General features: G+C 59.0%; 2 protein-coding genes across 4 annotated transcripts; one reads left to right on the top strand and one right to left on the bottom strand.

Moving 5' to 3' along the window:
• Window positions 1–337: 337 nt before the first annotated feature.
• Window positions 338–14,930, top strand: Baiap3 (BAI1 associated protein 3). 2 transcript variants are annotated; one of them, XM_004652144.2, is made up of 34 exons: window positions 338–370; window positions 4,831–4,970; window positions 5,222–5,309; window positions 5,431–5,511; window positions 5,782–5,889; window positions 6,557–6,616; window positions 6,768–6,834; window positions 6,912–7,107; window positions 7,498–7,542; window positions 7,656–7,733; window positions 7,846–7,948; window positions 8,301–8,408; window positions 8,484–8,579; window positions 8,682–8,785; window positions 8,929–9,049; window positions 9,978–10,102; window positions 10,210–10,300; window positions 10,428–10,484; window positions 10,566–10,663; window positions 10,764–10,815; window positions 10,922–11,052; window positions 11,150–11,273; window positions 11,352–11,495; window positions 11,591–11,683; window positions 11,781–11,972; window positions 12,065–12,133; window positions 12,235–12,314; window positions 12,390–12,498; window positions 12,804–12,875; window positions 12,956–13,036; window positions 13,109–13,229; window positions 13,301–13,424; window positions 13,504–13,709; window positions 13,786–14,930. In XM_004652144.2, the coding sequence occupies exons 2-34, from the start codon at window positions 4,840–4,842 to the stop codon at window positions 13,887–13,889; spliced, it is 3,459 nt and encodes a 1,152-aa protein (XP_004652201.2). In that variant the 5' UTR covers window positions 338–370; window positions 4,831–4,839; the 3' UTR covers window positions 13,890–14,930. The 2 variants fall into 2 exon arrangements, with proteins under 2 accessions (XP_004652201.2, XP_044986182.1); XM_045130247.1 differs by lacking the exon at window positions 13,504–13,709.
• Window positions 14,769–17,403, bottom strand: Tsr3 (TSR3 ribosome maturation factor). Of its 2 annotated transcripts, none has more exons than XM_004652149.2 (6): window positions 17,229–17,403; window positions 16,927–17,125; window positions 16,174–16,367; window positions 15,555–15,731; window positions 15,351–15,414; window positions 14,769–15,135 (listed from the first exon to the last, which is right to left on the bottom strand). In XM_004652149.2, the coding sequence occupies exons 1-6, from the start codon at window positions 17,338–17,340 to the stop codon at window positions 14,928–14,930; spliced, it is 954 nt and encodes a 317-aa protein (XP_004652206.1). In that variant the 5' UTR covers window positions 17,341–17,403; the 3' UTR covers window positions 14,769–14,927. The 2 variants fall into 2 exon arrangements, with proteins under 2 accessions (XP_004652206.1, XP_004652205.1); XM_004652148.2 differs by having other exon boundaries at window positions 16,906–17,125; window positions 17,229–17,401.
• Between the last annotated feature and the right edge of the window lie 35 nt (window positions 17,404–17,438).

Here is a 17,438-nt window from a genome sequence, read left to right as displayed (position 1 = left end):
CTCCGGCTTCCCTGGCCCCCCCCCACCCCCTGCAGGAGACCCCGTGATTTGACCCTTCCGGGTGAAGACAGCGAACAGGGCCGGGCGGGGGTCCAGTGCGGAGCGGGGCCCGCCCTCCTGCGCACCCACCTGTGGGCTTCTGAGCCGTAGGGCGGCGGGCTGGGGCCCGGGGACCCCCCTCCCGACCCAGGCTCAGGGGGCGGGGCGGGCGATCGAGGCCAGGCCCCGCCCCCGCCCCCGCCCGCTCCGCAGTGCTCAGTCTGGAGCGCGCACAGCTGCGAGCGGTCGCCGTGCCTCGGTGTCCCCAGCCGGTGCGACAGCAGCGCCCACGGGAGACCCCGACCCCGCGCGCCCCGCGCCCTGGCCCACGGTGAGTGCCGCGGGCTCCCGCCCGGTGCCGTCGGGCCGCCGTCGGGGCTCAACCTGGTGCCCACCCAAGACGGAGCAGATGCCGCCGCCTTCTTGGGCTTCGGGTCTCCCCCACCCCACCCCACGGCTCCTGTGCTCCAGTCTCCGTGGGGCACGGGTTTTGCGGGCATCATGAGCGACGGGAAGCGGAGAGCCAGGGGAAACTGAGGCCACGCGTGCTCGGAGGGGCGGGGTCGCCGGGCGGCGGGCTCCGCACTGCGGAGCGCGGGGGAGGGGCGCCAGGCCGGACCTCCCGCCTGCGGGCATGCAAGCACCGGTGACCACTGTCCCCATAGTCACGACCGCAGACAGCCACCTGGCTGCGACCCCGACTGGCCTCTCTTCGCAATGGGGGGGGGGAGCGTGGGCGGTAGGGGATCTGGGAACTCTGGGAATGCCCCCCCGGGTTTTTCAGCAGCCCCACGAAGCCCAGGGGAGGAAGGTGCACCCCCCAGGGCCCGTGAGCCTCCCACCCTCCGGAGGCGAGGCCCTCTTGGGATCCTTGTCCCCCACTGAAGTCCTTGTCAAGCAAAGCCCCTTCTCCCGGGCCGCCAGGGACCTCGGGCCCCAGCACTTGGGCTGGGGTCTGCACCCTCGTGTGCGTATGTGTGTGAAACATCACACCAGACCAGCACCCAAATTCCTCCTGGACCACGCCTTCCAGTGAAAGAAACCCTAATAGAACTGGGGCGGGCTTCCCGCGGGTACCCAAAACCCCAGAACCCCAGAACCCCAGAACCCCAGACGAGGGGGCCCGGTGGGAGGAGCGACTGGAGGAGACAGGTGAGTGTCAGGTAAGGCGCCCTGTGGAAGACTACAGAGGAGTCCCAATCTGTGCATTCCTGGAAAAGCATCCCCACCTGTATCCCACTGGCCTCAGGCTTGAAAAACTCTGGGTCACCTTACCCAGATCAAAGTGCACATTCTGGCTCCTCCCTGGAAGTAGGTGGGAATTAGACTCCTAACCGCGATTGCAGCAGGCAGGCCCAATGAGCTGCATCCGGCCGCTGTCGCTCCTGTGCAGATCTGAGGCCAGGCGAGATCTGGGAATCCACCAGAACTTGGGGAGCATTTAAGATGTGTTGGGGGGGCTGGCCAGAAGATTCGTCTGTGTCTTTATCTCTGGACCTCCAAATGGCCTGGCAGGTGACAGCTTGATGCGCGAATCCTGAGTTCAAATCCTAATTCAGCACAGGTCAATCCAGTCCGGGGCTGTGGAATGGGTTCACACCACTCACTGCCTTGCAGCCAGAGAACAGAGAATGGGTGGAACCTAGCTTTGGCTCAGCAACACCAGCTTGAATGACAAAAGCTTCCTGGCACCCTCCTTTATTCAGTGGACACACGGAAGCTGTGACTCTGGCTATAGTGGTTGACCATGAGCAAGGTTGTGGGCATGTCCTGCTGTTCAGGAGGGTCAACAAAATGCTAACAGTCACATCTGTGCCTATTAGACAGAAAGGGGAACTGTCCCTGCACCTGGCTCACTGCTGCCACCTACAGGCTGAGGCGGCCATTGCTTCCTGCACGGCTGTGTGGGGCGGCAGTCACACGCATCGATCTCCTGTGATAGCCGCTCCGGACCAAGTCTCTGACCAGGCAGAGTTACAAAGATCGCCTTAGCAGGTGGCTCCCAGGGCCTGGGCTGTTGTGTCAAGAGTGCTTATCAGCTACCTAGGCAGCTCCGGGTTGCCTGGGAGACAAGAGTGTTGTCTGGGCACTGGGGCAAGCCACCTCTTCTGGAGACTGGTGCTGCTGCTGACGTACTGCTGTCAGCCTCCTCCTAGCAACAGGGGGTGGGAGGTGGGCACCTGAAACCCAGCCTCGGGACATCTCAGGAACACAGTGTTTGCACAGCAGTGTCCCAAATCCCAGGATACAACCTGCCGGCCATGACCTTGGGCAGGTTCCCAAGCCCACACCTGTTTCCTCATGAGGGCGGGTGTACCCCTCAACTCCTGTCAGGCGGCTTAGCCCCTGTGTCTCATCCATCTCCGGGACCACAAGCTCCTGTTGCCCCAGCACATACAGATGCAGCTGGCGGTTACCCTGGCAACAGCTCAAGCCTCGGCTGCTTTCCTGGCTTGGGGTGCCAGGGGTAGCAGCTTCTCTCAGCTAGGAAGGGGGGCTGTGACTCAGTCCCCTAGGGCTTCAGGATTGTTCATGTAGGGGTGACAGCATCTCTCATGTTTTGGAGAGGGCTAACGGGGCTGCCTCTTGGTGGGGGGGGCAGCTGGGTTTGTGTTTGCAACTCTGGGGTCTGACTAGGTTGGAGCCGGTTGCACTGTTAAGAGGTACTGGGCTGGGTGTGGTGGTGACGCCTTTAATCCCAGCACTCAGGAGGCAGAGGTGGGAGGGTCATTAGTGCAAGACAAGCTTAAGAACTGAGACTACATAGTGAATTCCAGGTCAGCTTGGGCTAGAGTAAGGCCCTACCTCCAAAAAGAAAAAAAAAAAAAAAAAAGGTACTGGCCTGAACTAGTGGGGGTACAGATGGGATGGTGCCCTTTCCACCATAGACAGGATCCAGGAGCAGCAGGAAGTTCACGCAGTACCAGATCAGAGGCACAGCTGCCAGCTGTGCCCTGCACGATGCTCTCCAGCCTCTTCTATAATGGCGGCAACAGCACGTAGCAGGTACAGCCAGCCTGGCTCGGCAGCTTGGCCTGGGCACACGGGGCAGAGATGTCCATTCTCACGCTCTGTCCGCTGATACCCTTGAGATCCTGGACCAGAGGGGAACCTGCTCTTCAGTCCATTTCTCAACTTGGGAAATGAAAATGACAGTCCCTTCAAGTTAGGGCTGCTGAACGTTGGTAGATGATAGGTGTACCAGCGAGGGAGATTCAGAGAGGGACTGCCAAGGCCCTGTGTCCTGATAACCAGAAGCTGGCATGGCTGGGTCAGACAGCCCAGGTGGGGTATGTTGTGGGAGACCTCCCTGGGACAGTGTAGGAAAGGCACAAGAACAGAGGCGGCTATATGACCCAGGGCAGAGTAGCATCTGTGTGGGGTGGGGTGGTAGCAGTAAGAAATCACACTGCCTAGGTGTCATTCTGCCCTTTGACCTATGGTCTGCAGGGTAAACTGACCCCACGCTGAAAGGGTGTGTGCAGGTATGGACATCATTGGATCTTCCTTCCTGACGTGGGCAGGCTGGGGACTCAGCAAGCATGAAAACAGCAGGAATTCTCAGAGGATTGCTGGGCCTGCCACCCAAAAAGGGCAGATGGCGTCCATGAAGCCTCTGGGGCACTCAGCACTGCAGGCTTGTTCACTTCGCTCCTTGCCTACCCCAAGTCCCACGCCCATAGTAGAATGGCCAGAAGAGGACCCCAGGGTCAGCCTGGGTGCCAATCCTGTCTGGAAGGCCATTCTCTGTTCCAGATATGATATCTGGGCTACTTCAGCTGCTCCAAGCAGGATGCAGCAGGGTGGCTTGGTTGCCATGGCAACAGAAGGGCAACTGATGGGATGGACAAACAAGGAAGGAAAGTGAGCTATAGCCACAGACCTCAGGCCTTCCGTAGTTAAGGAATACTCCTTCCATGTTCTGTCTTTAAATTTTTTTAAAAATTTTATTTATTTGAGAGAGAGAGAGGCAGATAGAGAGAATGGGCACGCTAGGGCCTCTAGCCACTGCAAATGAACTCCAGATGCATGCGCCACCCTGTGCATCCATGCTTACGTGGGTCCTGGGGAATTGAACCTGGGTCCTTTGGCTTTGGATGCAAGCACCTTAACCACTAAGCCATCTCTCCAGTCCCCATGTTCTTTCTCTTTTTTTTACTAATTGTGAGGAGCAAGCTTTGCTTTAGGAAGGATACTGGCCCCCTGAATTGGCTGGGGGGGCTCTCTGGGATCAGATTGGGACATTGCCCCTGCTGTGTCTAAGGACCCTCAACAGCTTCCTCCCAGGCACTCTGGTCATGTAGACGACTGCCTACCCCATCCTGGACTCACCAGGTGTAAGTTCCAAGCCCCAGGCCAATGCCATGTCCTGCCTCACTACGTCCTGGTGTGGCACCAGGTGATGTCTTGGCCTCCTGCACAGAGGGCCTGAGTAGAGGGCATTTGTCCTTAGCCTATGTGGGTAGGGGTGGGGGCCTGGGATGCGGGGATGGAAAGAACATGCCTTTCACCACTGAGATCCTGGAAGCTCCCAGGTGGAGCACCAGCTCTGAGCCTGGCATTTCTACCACCTCTGATGGCATCTTTCACCACATCCCCCAAGCCACAAAGGCTTAAAAGGTTACCCGGCAGGTGTGGCAGCAGAGCCCATGAGGTTCTCCTCCAGCCCCACTGGGATTCAGCACAGGGCGGGGTGGAGGCAGTAGAGTGCTCCTGGGCCTCTGTCATGCTCGGTGGGTCTTGGTGGTGCAGAGGTGAGAAGTGGACGAACCAACACCACACTTTCTCCAGGTGGCCGCCATGTCGACCTTGCTGGACATCAAGAGCAGTGTGCTCAGGCAGGTGCAGGTGTGCCCATCGTTCTGCCGCAAGGCAGAGCAGGAGCCCGGGAGCACAAGCGCTGACCAGCAGGAGCCCCCCACGGGGGCCTGGTAAGTACTCCAGGAGCACCCTGTAGAGGCTCGTGGGTACCCTGGGCTGACCTCATGGGGCATGTGCATCTGGCTGCACCCACTTCTGTGGTGCCCTCACTGTACATGGAACACTTGCTTCTCAGTGCTGGCCCACCCTGCTAGGAAGGGGCATAAGAGGTCTGAACTTAAGGTGTAGGGCACCGTGGGTATCACACTGCTCCGTGAGTCATGTGTGCTAGAGTCACGAGCTGACCCAGGCTTTCTCCCAGGAAACCCGGGGATGGCATGGAGTTCTTCGCCCACATGCGCCTCATCCTAAAGAAGGGGGATGGCAGACAGGGCCTGCCATGCCCTGAGGTGAGGACTCCCCTCCCCCTCCCTCTCCTTCCCTGTGTCCGGAGCAGCCCTGATCAGCCAGCTGCAGGGTCTTGAGACAGCTTCAGGCTGAGCCCCGCCCTCACTCCGCCCTCCACCATAGGTCCTCTTGCGCAGTGGCTCCCCCGCCCCTGCCGAACCCGTGGACCCCAGCCGTGGTTTGAAAGCCCTAGCCCAGGAGGAGGTAACGGAGTGGGGTGCTGGTCTGGACTCAGGGAGGGGCTGTAACTCTTTTTCCTGAGTCTGTGGAGCTTAGGGTCTGGGTGACAGGTGGGTGGGACGGGGAAAGAGAGACTGGCACAGATGCACTGGGGCAGGGGCCGGGCTCTGCCAGTGGGAGGGGCTTCTGAGGACTGGTACAGGGTACACAGGTGGGGCACGGCAGGGACTGAGACAGTGTGCTCTGACTGGGGCCTGGGGTCTGCCCTCTCCTCGCCCCGCCCTGGCCCTGCAGGTGGAGATGCTCTACGAGGAAGCCTTGTACACGGTGCTCCACCGGGCAGGCACCATGGGTCCCGACCAGGTGGACGACGAGGAAGCGCTGCTGGGTTACCTTCAGCAGGTGAGCAGCACCCTGCTCCACTTTGGGAAGGACCCAGACCACCTCCCGCTTGCTGATGTCGCCACCACCGAAACAACACAGACGAGCAAACACACAGGATATGAGTGTGCAGAGGTGGACCCAGGCTGACAGAAATGCCTTGGAGGATGGAGAGCTGGTAGACACATGGACACACATACAGAGGATACAAGACAGATGGACACAGACACAGTTAGGAAGAACAGATAAGATGCTCAGAGGAGAGACAGGGCCAGGAGTGGTGGCACACGCCTTTAATCCCAGCACTCGGGAGGCAGAGGTAGGAGGATCACTGTGAGTTTGAGACCAGCCTGAGACTACATAGTGAATTCCAGGTCAGCCTGGGCTAGAGTGAGACCCTACCTCGAAAACAACAACAACAAAAAGAGGTAATTTCAGAGGAGAGACAGATAGATAGACCCCCCCCCACACACACACACACCATACTCACCTGTGTGTGTTCTGAACTCCTTTGATCCTGTCCCACATACAATAACCCCACTTCTGTGGTGCCCTTGCCTGCCCACTCTGCTGGTGTGAACTCACATCCACAGCACCAGGCAGCCAGGTGGCAGGACAGAGGTTCCCATCCATTCCTTGAGGCCCCCAGGTCAATGGCCAGCCTCTTACCTGGACCCTGTCCACATAGGTGTTTGGCACCAGCATCAAGGAGCACACTAAGGCCATTGAACGGGTAAAGAAGGCCAAGGTAAGGCCCTGCCTCGCCCGGTAGGTGCTGGCTGGCCCACAGCAGTGCCTGTGCGGCAGAGACATGGAGGTGGAAGGATCGGGGAGGCCTGTCACGTGCTAGCCGAGGCTGCCTGGCCCCGTGAAGTCCTCCAGTACCCTTCTGCCTGCAGGCCCCTACATATGCCCTGAAAGTCTCTGTCATTCGTGCCAAGAACCTTCTGGCCAAAGACCCCAATGGTGAGTGGACATCTGGTGGATACTGTGGAGGGCAGAGAGCACAGGAGCCAGGGACTGAGGCGTATGTCCCACCTCAGGCTTCAGCGACCCATACTGCATGCTGGGTATCCTGCCAGCAGCGGGCGCCTCGAGGGAGCCAAGTGGGCAGAAGGAGCAGCGTTTCAGCTTCCGCAAGGGCAGCAAGCGCAGCGGCCCGCTGCCAGCCAAGTGCATCCAGGTCACTGAGGTCAAGAGCAGCACGCTGAATCCTGTCTGGAAGGAGGACTTCCTGTTGTAAGGCTCCTACCCTGCTGGTGGTTATACAAGCCCCAAGGGTGACTGTTCACTGCTGCCCCAGGGAGCTCTAAGGATACAGGGGACCGGTCACATGCCCACTTTCCAGAGGAGTCTTGGAGAGATTGCGTCCCTGTGGCCACATGGCTGGTAACATGTAGCTGAGTCTTTATGTGAGTCCAGCAGCCTTTCTGGAGATCCCCAGCTTGTGACCATTCTCTGTCACTCCTGGATATCCCCTGGCTGACCTGGAATTCACTCTGGAGTCTCAGGGTGGCCTCAAACTCATGGCGATCCTCCTGCCTCTGCCTCCCACATTCTGGGATTAAAGGGTGCGCCCCCATGCCTGGCTTGGAGATTTTTACAAGTACCTCTCTGTCCTCTCTGTAGTGAAATCGAGGATGTCAATGTGGACCAGCTGCACCTGGACATATGGTAGAGGGTTCTGAGCCTTGAAGGGCACAGAGAGTGGCACCTCTGGTCTGGGAGGGAATAGGGGGACTCTGAGCTGGGCTAGGAGCTCCCGACAAGCCAGCCTCTGCCTCCAGGGACCATGACGATGATGTGTCCCTGGCAGAAGCATGCAAGAAACTGAATGAAGTCATTGGCCTGAAGGGAATGAGCAGGTAAAGTTGTGATGTGGGGGTGGGTGCAGACCTGTACCTGCAGCTTGTCCATGGGCCACTGGACAGTGGCTCCTGCGGGATCATCAAGATGACACCACCCTGCTATGCCTAGGTACTTCAAACAAATCGTGAAGTCAGCCCGTGCAGATGGGACAGCAGGTCCCACAGAGGACCACACTGATGACTTCCTGGGGTGCCTTAACATCCCCATTCGGGTGTGTGGCAATGGGATAAAGCCTCCTAGAGGGCATCAGCTGTGTGCATGGACCCCAGTGCTCCTGGGCATCTCCAGTGGCCGTGTCCTGTGATCCCCAAAGCTCCTTTCTTCATTTGACTTGGGTAGAGGGGTTGCCCAGAGGCATATCTCTACTGGGCACCTGCCAAGAACTCCCTACTCCTCCCCAGCAGCCTTTTTTTTTTTAGTGCCCCCTCCCTCTCTCACCTAGAGAGTGAACCTAGGGCCTCTGGCATCCTGACACTGTGCTACACCCCAGCCCCATGAGTGTGTGTAGGAGGGAGAAGGGACGCTGTCTAGGTTTGACATCTCCCCTGACCCTCCTTTCTCAGGAGGTGCCGGTCGCCGGCGCTGACCGGTGGTTCAAGCTGGAGCCCCGCTCTAGCGCCTCGCGCGTGCAGGGAGACTGCCACTTGGTCCTCAAGCTGATCACTACCCAGGTGGGGAGCAGCCCATGCACGCCTGCTTATAGGGCTTGAGAGAGCTGCCAGCCAACCACAGGCTCTGCATTGCAGAGGGACACTGCCATGAGCCAGCGAGGGCAATCCGGCTTCCTGTCCTACCTGTTGCTGCTCAGCCAGGTTCTGAGTTTTGAACACAGAGCTGAAGAGGTAGTGGGTGCCCTTGAGAACCTGGCATGCTGGGCAGGGGCCCCAAGAGCAGGGGACAGAGGGGCTCTCTGGCCTCTGCCCACCCTTGGCCACTTCCCCTAGCCCAGTTCCAGCAGTTGGCGTGGAGAGCTCAGTGGGCCTGGGACCACAGTCCTCTGCCTGCACGGAGCCCAGAGCAACCTGTCACCCTTGCAGCTGGCCTTGCTGTGAGTGGGAGGGGCAGTGCTATGTGGGTGGGGTCTGGCAGGCAAGGTTGCCAGTGGGCATGGGGAAGGGCAGTGTTGTGGGGGTGGGCCCTACAGGCAGAGTGGAGGGCAGACTCTGCCTGACCACGGGCTGGGTCCCACAGGCACTGGCAGGTCAGCAGCCGCCACCATCAGACATGCTCTCTGGACTACGGCTACCTGTTGGGGCTGCTGGAGGATGTGCAGGCGCACTGGGAGGAGGCAGTCAGGCTGCCCCAGGAGCAGGTGGGCATCGCCTGGCCATCGCTCTGCCTGCTGTTGGTGGTGGGAGCGCTGGGGTATGGAGGGTAAGGGGGCAAGAGCTCTGTCCTCATGGGGATTGTAAACAGACAGGGGCTGAGGAAATGGTTTGGTAAGTAAGAACACAAGCATGTGGACCTGGGCTCCCATCACCAGAACCTACATTTCATTGTTTTATTTCTTTATTTTTTTCAAGGTAGGGTCTTGTCTAGCCCAGGTTGACTTGGAATTCAGTATGTGGTCTCAAGGTGACCTCAAACTCACAGTGATCTTCCTACCTCTGCCTCCCGAATGCTGGGACTAAAGGCGTGCACCACCATGCCTGGCTCATATTTTTAAAAAATGCTATCATGGTTGAATGTCCCTGTAACCCCAGCATGGGAGGATTTGGGAGCTCCCTGGTCAGCCAACGTAATTGAAAAATGGAAGCACCAAGATATAGAGAGAGCCTTTGTCTTGGGGAAATAAAGCAGAAAATTGATAGAGGATGCTTGACATCCTCCTTGTCTCTGTGCACACATCTGCACACATACAAATACATACAACACATACTACGAACACCAAAAAAGAAAGAAAACAGATAAACCATGTGGTTTCGAGTGTGCAGGCTGTGCCATAAGGAAGTGGTTGCACTGGGGTAACCTTAGGAAGGGTGCTGCGGAGGTCAAAGTGGGCTGAGACCCAAACTACTGATAGGCTGAGTGTCTGGGCAAAAGGGAAGAGTGGGCAATAGTAGGATGGGACAGGAGAATTTGTGATGCAAAGGCTCTGAGGCTTGTAGGCTGCGAAAGGGGGCGTCTTGGAAGCTGAGTCTGGGCTGGCTATGCAAAGCAGCAACAGTTTCTTAGCCCCCCGCAAAGTAGGGCTGGCCACCCGCCTGGGAGCACTCTGTCTCAAGAGCCCGTTTCCCCAGGAGGAGAGCCTGGCCGACAGCTTCTCTGCCTTCTCGGAGTTCGGGTTGCGCCTGCTGCGCCAGCTCCGCGATTACTTCCCTGCCACCAATAGTACCGCGGTGTACCGCCTGGAGCTGCTGCTGAAGTGGGTGCCAGGCCGTCAGGGCTGGGGGGGGGGCTGGGAGTTTGGCATGTTGGGGAGCTGTTGGGCCAGGCGGCCATAGCAGGCCTCCTCTTGGCTGCCCTCACCAGGTGCCTGGACAAACTGCAGCTCTTCCAGCCCTCCTTCGAGATCTGTCCCTTCGAGACAGAGCTCAACATGGATATTGCTGCAGCCCTGAAGGTGTGTCTGGACCTGTCTTCCTCCCCAGTCATTGCCTGTCCCTATTGTCCACAGCCCCTTAATCTCTGTGTCTGTCTGCCTGTCTTCTCTCCAACCCCCTGTGTTGCGCGGTTGGCTCTTGCTGCAGAGAGGCAACCGTGAGTGGTATGACCGGCTCCTGAACACCAAAAGTCCCCGAGAGCAGGTGTGGATCCATGGACATGGGTAGGGGGACACAGGGACTACAAGAGGTGCAGAGGTGAGTACAAGCTGGGCTTTCTTGCAGCCGGGGCCGCAGCGTCTGGCCGGGCTTGTTGAGCTTGCAGACATCATCTATGAGGACTTGCAGTCTTGCTACGGAGTCTACGCCAGCCTCTTTCATGGGTAGGCCCACCCATGGGCGCTAACACTGGTCTGGTATAGACAGGGTGGAGGCTAGCAGGACCCACTGGTGGCAGAGATACAGAACGTGTGTTCTTTGCAGCATCCTCAAGGTGGACTTCTTCACCCTTACCTTCCGGCAGCTGGAGCGCCTGGTGAGGGGAAGGGTCCCTGACCCTGGGTGCCTGTGGGTGTTGAACAGTGGGAAGAAGCCCCCGGCTAGGAGAGGTCCCAGTAGCCTAATCCTGCCATCTGGGGTAGATGGCAGAGGAGGCGTGGGTACTGACAGAGGAGCTGAACCCCAGAATGAACCTAGAGGCGGCCTCGGGACTCTTTGAGCTCTACTTGACCCTGGCTGACACCCAGCGCTTTTGGAGCTACATTCCCGGCCGGTGGGTGCCCTGACCCGTGACTGGTGCTCCTTAGACTCTGAGCCTGGAGCCTGCTGGGCCCAAGTCTTAACAGGCTCTGAATGAGTATCTACCACAGGGACAGTCGCTCCCTGGCCCTGGCTGGCATCCACACCCAATTCCTGCCGGCTGTGAAGCTCTGGCTGCAGGTGCTACGCGACCAGGCCAAGTGGCGCCTTCAGGGAGCCGTGGATGTGGACACTGTGAGTGCATGCTTGGGGTGCAGCATACTGGGGCTCGTCCAGTCCTGCGACCTCACGCAGCCCCTCCTGCCTTTGTAGCTGGAGCCAGGGGATACCACCTCCAAGCACAGCAGTTCTGCAAGCACGGCCAACCTCTGCCTCAGCCACATCCAGGAGCTCTGGGTCCGCCTGGCTTGGCCTGACCCTACTCAAGCACAGGAGCTTGGCGTCCAGCTCAGTCAGGTGTGCAGATGGGGGGGGGGGCGGTGAGGGGACCGGATGAGGAGGACATGAGGCGGGGCCAGAACCCCAGGGTCCCAGCCTGTCTCCTGCTGCAGGATATGTGTGAGGCCATCCTCTTCTACACGGAGCTGCTAAGGAAGAAGGTGGACACACAGCCCGGGACCACTGGTGAGGCAGTGAGTGAACAGGTAAGTGGCTGGGGTTGGGGGACAGGTGAGGCCAGCAGGTGGCTATACTCCTCCACAAATGACAGTGGCCCAGCTGCCTCTGGCCACACCTCCCCAGCTCTGTGTGGTGCTCAACAACGTGGAGCTGGTGCGCAGGGCATCGGGACAGGCACTGAAAGGCCTGCTGTGGCCCGAGGGGGCTGTCGGGCCCGAAGGAGTGCTCCCTCGCCCCTTGTTCAGCTGCATGCAGGCCCTGGATGAGGACCTGCAGAGAGAGGCCCACACTGTGACGGCCCACCTGACCTCCAAGGCGAGCAGAGGGTCAAACCGGGACCCACGAGGGGACTGGGACTGCCCCAGTCTCCCCACTCCTGTGCTGAGCACTGCCCCTCCCTCCCTCAGATGGTGGCAGATGTCAGAAAGTATGTGCAGCACATCAGTCTGTCCCCTGACTCCATTCAGAATGATGAGGTGAGTGCCCAGGTGGGGTAAGCTGAGGATGTCTGTGTCTGCGCATGTGCCAGAGCAGGCTGGGGTCTAATGCCCATGGGCCCTGATGACCCTGCCTACAGGCCGTGGCTCCACTCCTCAAGTACCTGGACGAGAGGCTGGCCCTGCTGAATGCATCACTGGTGAAGGAGAACCTGAGCAGGTACCAGCTGGGGAGATGAGGCAGGCGGGGTGGGACTGGTCCGGGGGGGTCACCGAGGTGGTGCTATCCCTGCAGGGTGCTGGAGGCCCTCTGGGAGCTGCTCCTGCAGGCCATTTTGCAAGCGCTGAGTGCAAACAGAGATGTGTCTTCTGACTTCTATGAACGCTTCCATTTCACCTTGGAGGTAGGGCCATGAGAGCTCCCAGGGCCCATCTCCCCAGGGTCCTCTCTGCTGCTGCCTGCTTCACTGTTCATTGGCAGCTCTCCCTCCATACGCCCCAGCCGCCCCATTAGCACCTGGATCACCTATTCCCACAGCTGTGTAGCCTTGGGTGTTTGTATTTTCCTGAAGAGGTCCAAGACACCCCGGTGTGAAAAGCAACTTTTCCCTGGCTCTTGAGACCTGCTGTTGCCCTGAACCATGTGTCCACACGGCACAGGCTGGCCCTCTGACATTCCTCCCCCACCCCCCATCTTCCTCTGCTGCAGGCTCTGGTCAGTTTCTTCCATGCTGAGGGCCAGGGCCTGCCCCTCGAGAGCCTGAAGGACGGCAGCTACAAGGTGAGACCTGCAGTCTCAGCCTACTGCCCTGCAGAAGCAGCGGTCTTTGAAGGCACCTGCTGAGTCCCCTTCCTTTGCAGAGGTTGGAGGAGGAGCTGCGGCTGCACAAGTGCTCCACCAGAGAGTGCATCGAGCAGTTTTACCTGGACAAGCTCAAGCAGGTGGGTTGTCAGGGCCCACACACAACCCCGCCCCTAGCCCCGGCTGGCTGCACTCACTGGCCTTTCCTGCAGAGGTCCCTGGAACAGAACCGGTTCGGGCGCTTGAGTGTCCGCTGCCACTATGAGGCGGCTGAGCAGCGGCTGGCTGTGGAGGTGCTGCATGCCGCGGATCTGCTGCCCCTGGATGCCAATGGTGAGGCGCAGCAGCAGCCAGGGGTGGGATGGGGGACAGGGAAGACAGCCGGCTCACACTGCGCTCTCTAGGTCTGAGCGACCCCTTCGTGATCGTGGAGCTGGGTCCACCACACCTCTTCCCACTCGTCCGCAGCCAGAGGACCCAGGTCAAGGCCCGGACGCTGCACCCAGTCTATGATGAGCTCTTCCATTTGTGAGTGTCCACGCCTGCTGTGCTGTGCCCTGTTTTGTGCCACATGGCCACGGTGGGATCATGATTGTCCTGTCCACAGTTCTGTGCCCGCAGAGGCGTGCCGCCGCCGTGGGGCCTGTGTGCTATTCACAGTCATGGACCACGACTGGCTGTCCACCAACGACTTTGCTGGAGAGGCAGCCCTTGGCCTCAGTGGTATCAGTGGCATCGCGAAACCCCACGTGGGTGGGGGAGCAAGGGTGGGGCAGCCCATTACACTGCACCTGCGCAGGCCCAGAGCCCAGGGTGAGTGAGGGTCCACGGGGGTGGCAGGTGGTGGGCCAGGCCGAGCGAACAGGCTCCCACACACCTGCACTTGCAGTGAGGTCTGCGCTGCGCATGCTGGAAGGCCGCGCCAACAAGGAGGCACAAGAGTTTGTCAAGAAACTCAAGGAGCTGGAGAAGTGCATGGAGGCCGACCCCTGAGCATTTGGCTGGCCACAACCTGGCCCTCCCCACTTCCCACAGGTCACTCTGAGCACACAGAGGGCCTGGAGGCCTCTCTCCTGCTGTGTGACCCACGTGCTGTGACTTCCATTTACTCAGGCTCTCTCTGATGTGTGCTGTGACCCCTTCTGCCCCAGTGTGCCCTACCCTCAGTATGGGCAGCCAACTCGGTAAGACCTGGCCAGCAGCTGCTCATGGACACAGTGGGACTAGGCCTGACCCCAGAGGGATTTCCCCCCTGGGGTGGCGGGCAGCTGCTCTCAGTGGACTCATTCCCTAGGAGCCATTAGGCAATGTCTGGAGACACTTGTGATCACAGATGGGGACTGAAAGGTGCTGGTCCCAGGGGCTGGAGACCAGGGATGCAGCCCACACCTTGTAATGACCATGTGGCCTTGTGGGAATGACCTGTACCCCAGGCTGTCAGTGCCACTGGGGAGCCCCTCCTCTACAATGCTTTCTGAAACAAGGTCTCCCTAGGCAGAGGAAGGAAGGCTGGGGGTCAAGCTGGGAAAACCCAGGCTCTGGAGGGTAGCAGCAGTCAGGGCCCCAGGCAGAGGACAGGACTGAGTCTGGGATGCCTGCATACTCTCCTGGCTCTGGAGGTCCACCCAGAGGGTGAGCTGAGTGCTAGTCAAGGAACACATGGGTTCCAGTCCCCAGCTGGCTCTTGGGCCCAGGTTAGTGAGGCACAGGACACCAACCCCAGCTGGAGAACAGGGGTAAGGGCTCTGTGCCAGATGTCAGTTTCCTCTGACACATCTGAGTGTGATCATACCAGACTTACCCCCGACCAAGACCCACCCAGGCAAAGGCTCTTCCATCCCTCAGGCCAAGTACAAAGTAACAAACTCGTGCTGGGGGCTCTTAGTCTGCAGCTTTACTAATAGTGCCAAGGCAGGATGCCAGGCTGTCACAATGACAGAAGCCCAGTCCTTCCAGACCTGTCTGTCCCCTGGTTCCATTGCCACCTGAGTTTCTGCACCCCAGCTTCAACAATGTGTATGCCTGCAACGTTTAGTCTCTCTGTCGTTTCTTGATTCCTTTCCAAATCTCGGTGGGAGCCCTAGCCTCAGCTTGTTCCAGAGTTTCCACCTGTTGGGTACAGCTGCTGCCACCTCCATCCTTAGCACCAGGCCTTTGTTCCCCGGATGCATCACTGTCTTCTTCAGACTCGTCACTGTCCTCTTCAGAGTTGTCACTGTCTTCTGTGTCCATGGGCAGCCTGTAAGGAAGGGATGTGTTCCTCATGGTGTCACCCCTGGCCAGTCTAAGGTCACCCTTCTTATGGCAATTACTATAGAAGTCCTCAAGCTGAGGACACTGACCCAACTCTGAGCTGCTTTGTACTTTGTAGTTACCACCCAGGTGTTGCTTCTGACGTCAGGGCTTCAGGAGCACACCAAGTCTAAGCCATCATTGGAAGTTCCCTAGACCTACCGGGTATGGGCCACAGGCCTGTTGGGGTTTGCAAACTCCCGCCCCGAGTCCACATCAAATGGATCTGAACAAAGAGAGAGGAAGGTGACATCTGAGTGGGCTAAGAGCAACACCAAATCCCCAACCCCTGGCTCCAATGAAGGACCTGCAGGCCCGGCGGGGCTCAGCTGCCTCCTTTGGGTTCCCATCCACAACAGGCCTCACCAATCTCCTCTTCCTCAGGGTTGTCCTTGGTGCTGGCCAAGAATTCCTGTTCTGCCTGTAGCACCTCGTCTGGGCTGTGGCAGGCTGCATACTTATCCAGGAGTTGTTGGTTCAGGTCCAGAAAGCCCTTGCCCCACTTAAACTTACGAAGCAAAATGACAGCAAGATCCGAAAAGCCTGGCAATGCAAAGCCCGCACACATCAGCAATCCCCCTAGAGAGCGATCCTATGCTACCTGGGTGCTGGATGGTGCCACTGTCCCAGGAGGCTGAGGGTCCCTGTCTATGCAGCCCTCCAGGACCCTCTCAATTGCAGAAAACACAATTTCTTCCACACCTGTCCCTCTGTCTCATGGGTCTCCATCTGGGCCTCTCCTTGAGCCCAAAGTTCCCTGAACATGTTGAGGACAGGGAGTCTCCAGGCAGTGCCGCTGTGACGGTAGTAATCCACCTATCAGCCTAGGTGGACATCTGTCCCATTCTGCATGTACCTCTGCCCCAGAAGGCAGGAATATAGTGTTGGGACTGAAATTCTAAGCTGCAACCTCACAACTGTCCAGGGGTTGTCAGAGAAGTCACATGGGCCACCACAGTAGGCCGCGTCCAGACTTGGAGCTCACCTACAATGCAGAAGGCAGCAGCAACAGCTTCAACACAGGAAAGTCTGCAGGGCCGGCCATAGTTTACAGGGTTGGCAGCCACAAGGTAGGGCAGCAGCCGCAAGTGGCTGCCTCGCATCTTCTCAAAGGGTGTCTCGTCCAGTCTGGCCCAGGAGCAGTCTATGACAGCGACCCCAGACTGTGCCACCAGCTGTCTGCCAGGGACAGTGTAGGGTAGGTTCTAGGGTGGGGGGCTTACCACTTTAGTGATGGCCTCAAGAGAGGCATGTCCTTGGAGACAGGAGACATCACTCTGGTATGCCCAAACAATGGTATACTGTAATGGTTCAAAGGGCCCTCATTGGCAAGCATTAGAGGGAGCTGCTGATAGTAACTGGGGAATGCTTGTTTACTCACTAGGCACAGGACAGAGATAGACACACCTCCTGCCCATGTGGAAGATAAAGGCACGCATACAAGAAATGAAGCCCCGAATAAAATGCTACGCGGCCTGGGCTGGAGAGATGGCTTAGTAGTTAAGGCACTTGCCTGCAAAGCCAAAGGACCCACGTAAGCCAGATGCACAAAGGGGCGCACGCATCTGGAGTTTGCAGTGGCTGGAGGCCCTGGGGCGCCTTTTCTCTCTCTTCCTATTTCTCTCACACGTAAATAAATAAATAGATTTTAAGAAGAATACTACGGGGGGAAACGGGACACCCGCCTCTTCCCCATCCCCAGGGCTCCCATGCCTACCTGTCTGCGGGAGACACGTACTGGGTTCCTACGGGGCTGAGCACCAGGCCGCCGAACCTCTGTCCCAGGCGCAGGCAGCGCATCAGGCCCAGGCGGGCCAGCTTGCGGCCCGTGCAGCGCCGGGGATCGCAGTGGCCGAGCTCCCACATGGCCAGGGCGCAGGGCAGCTTCGTGGGGCCCGGGTCGCCCTGGTCCTCGGCCGCCTCTGGCTGCACGGACGCTGCACGGGGTGGGGGAGGGGGGCAGAAAGAAGGTCGGGCGCTCGGCCGGGCTCCCGAGAACCCCCGACACCGACCCGTTGCCCCATATCGCTCGGCACTCACCACGCAGCGCCGCGCCCACCTCCTCCGTAAATGCCTCCAGCGATCGGCCGGGAGGACGCCGAGAACGGCTGCCCTCCGGCCCGGGTCCCCGCGCCACCTTCCTGCGGCCCATGGTGGATTAGCACTGAAACTCAGGCTCCACTACCCCGACAGGTTTTGAAGGCGCCTCGCGACACTTCCTGTTTCCGTGACGTCACTTCCGCCCCCGCT

The sequence above is a fragment of the Jaculus jaculus genome, chromosome 11, assembly GCF_020740685.1.
Source record: "Jaculus jaculus isolate mJacJac1 chromosome 11, mJacJac1.mat.Y.cur, whole genome shotgun sequence".
NCBI lineage: Eukaryota > Metazoa > Chordata > Mammalia > Rodentia > Dipodidae > Jaculus > Jaculus jaculus.
This window is presented reverse-complemented; position numbering and strand designations above follow the sequence as displayed.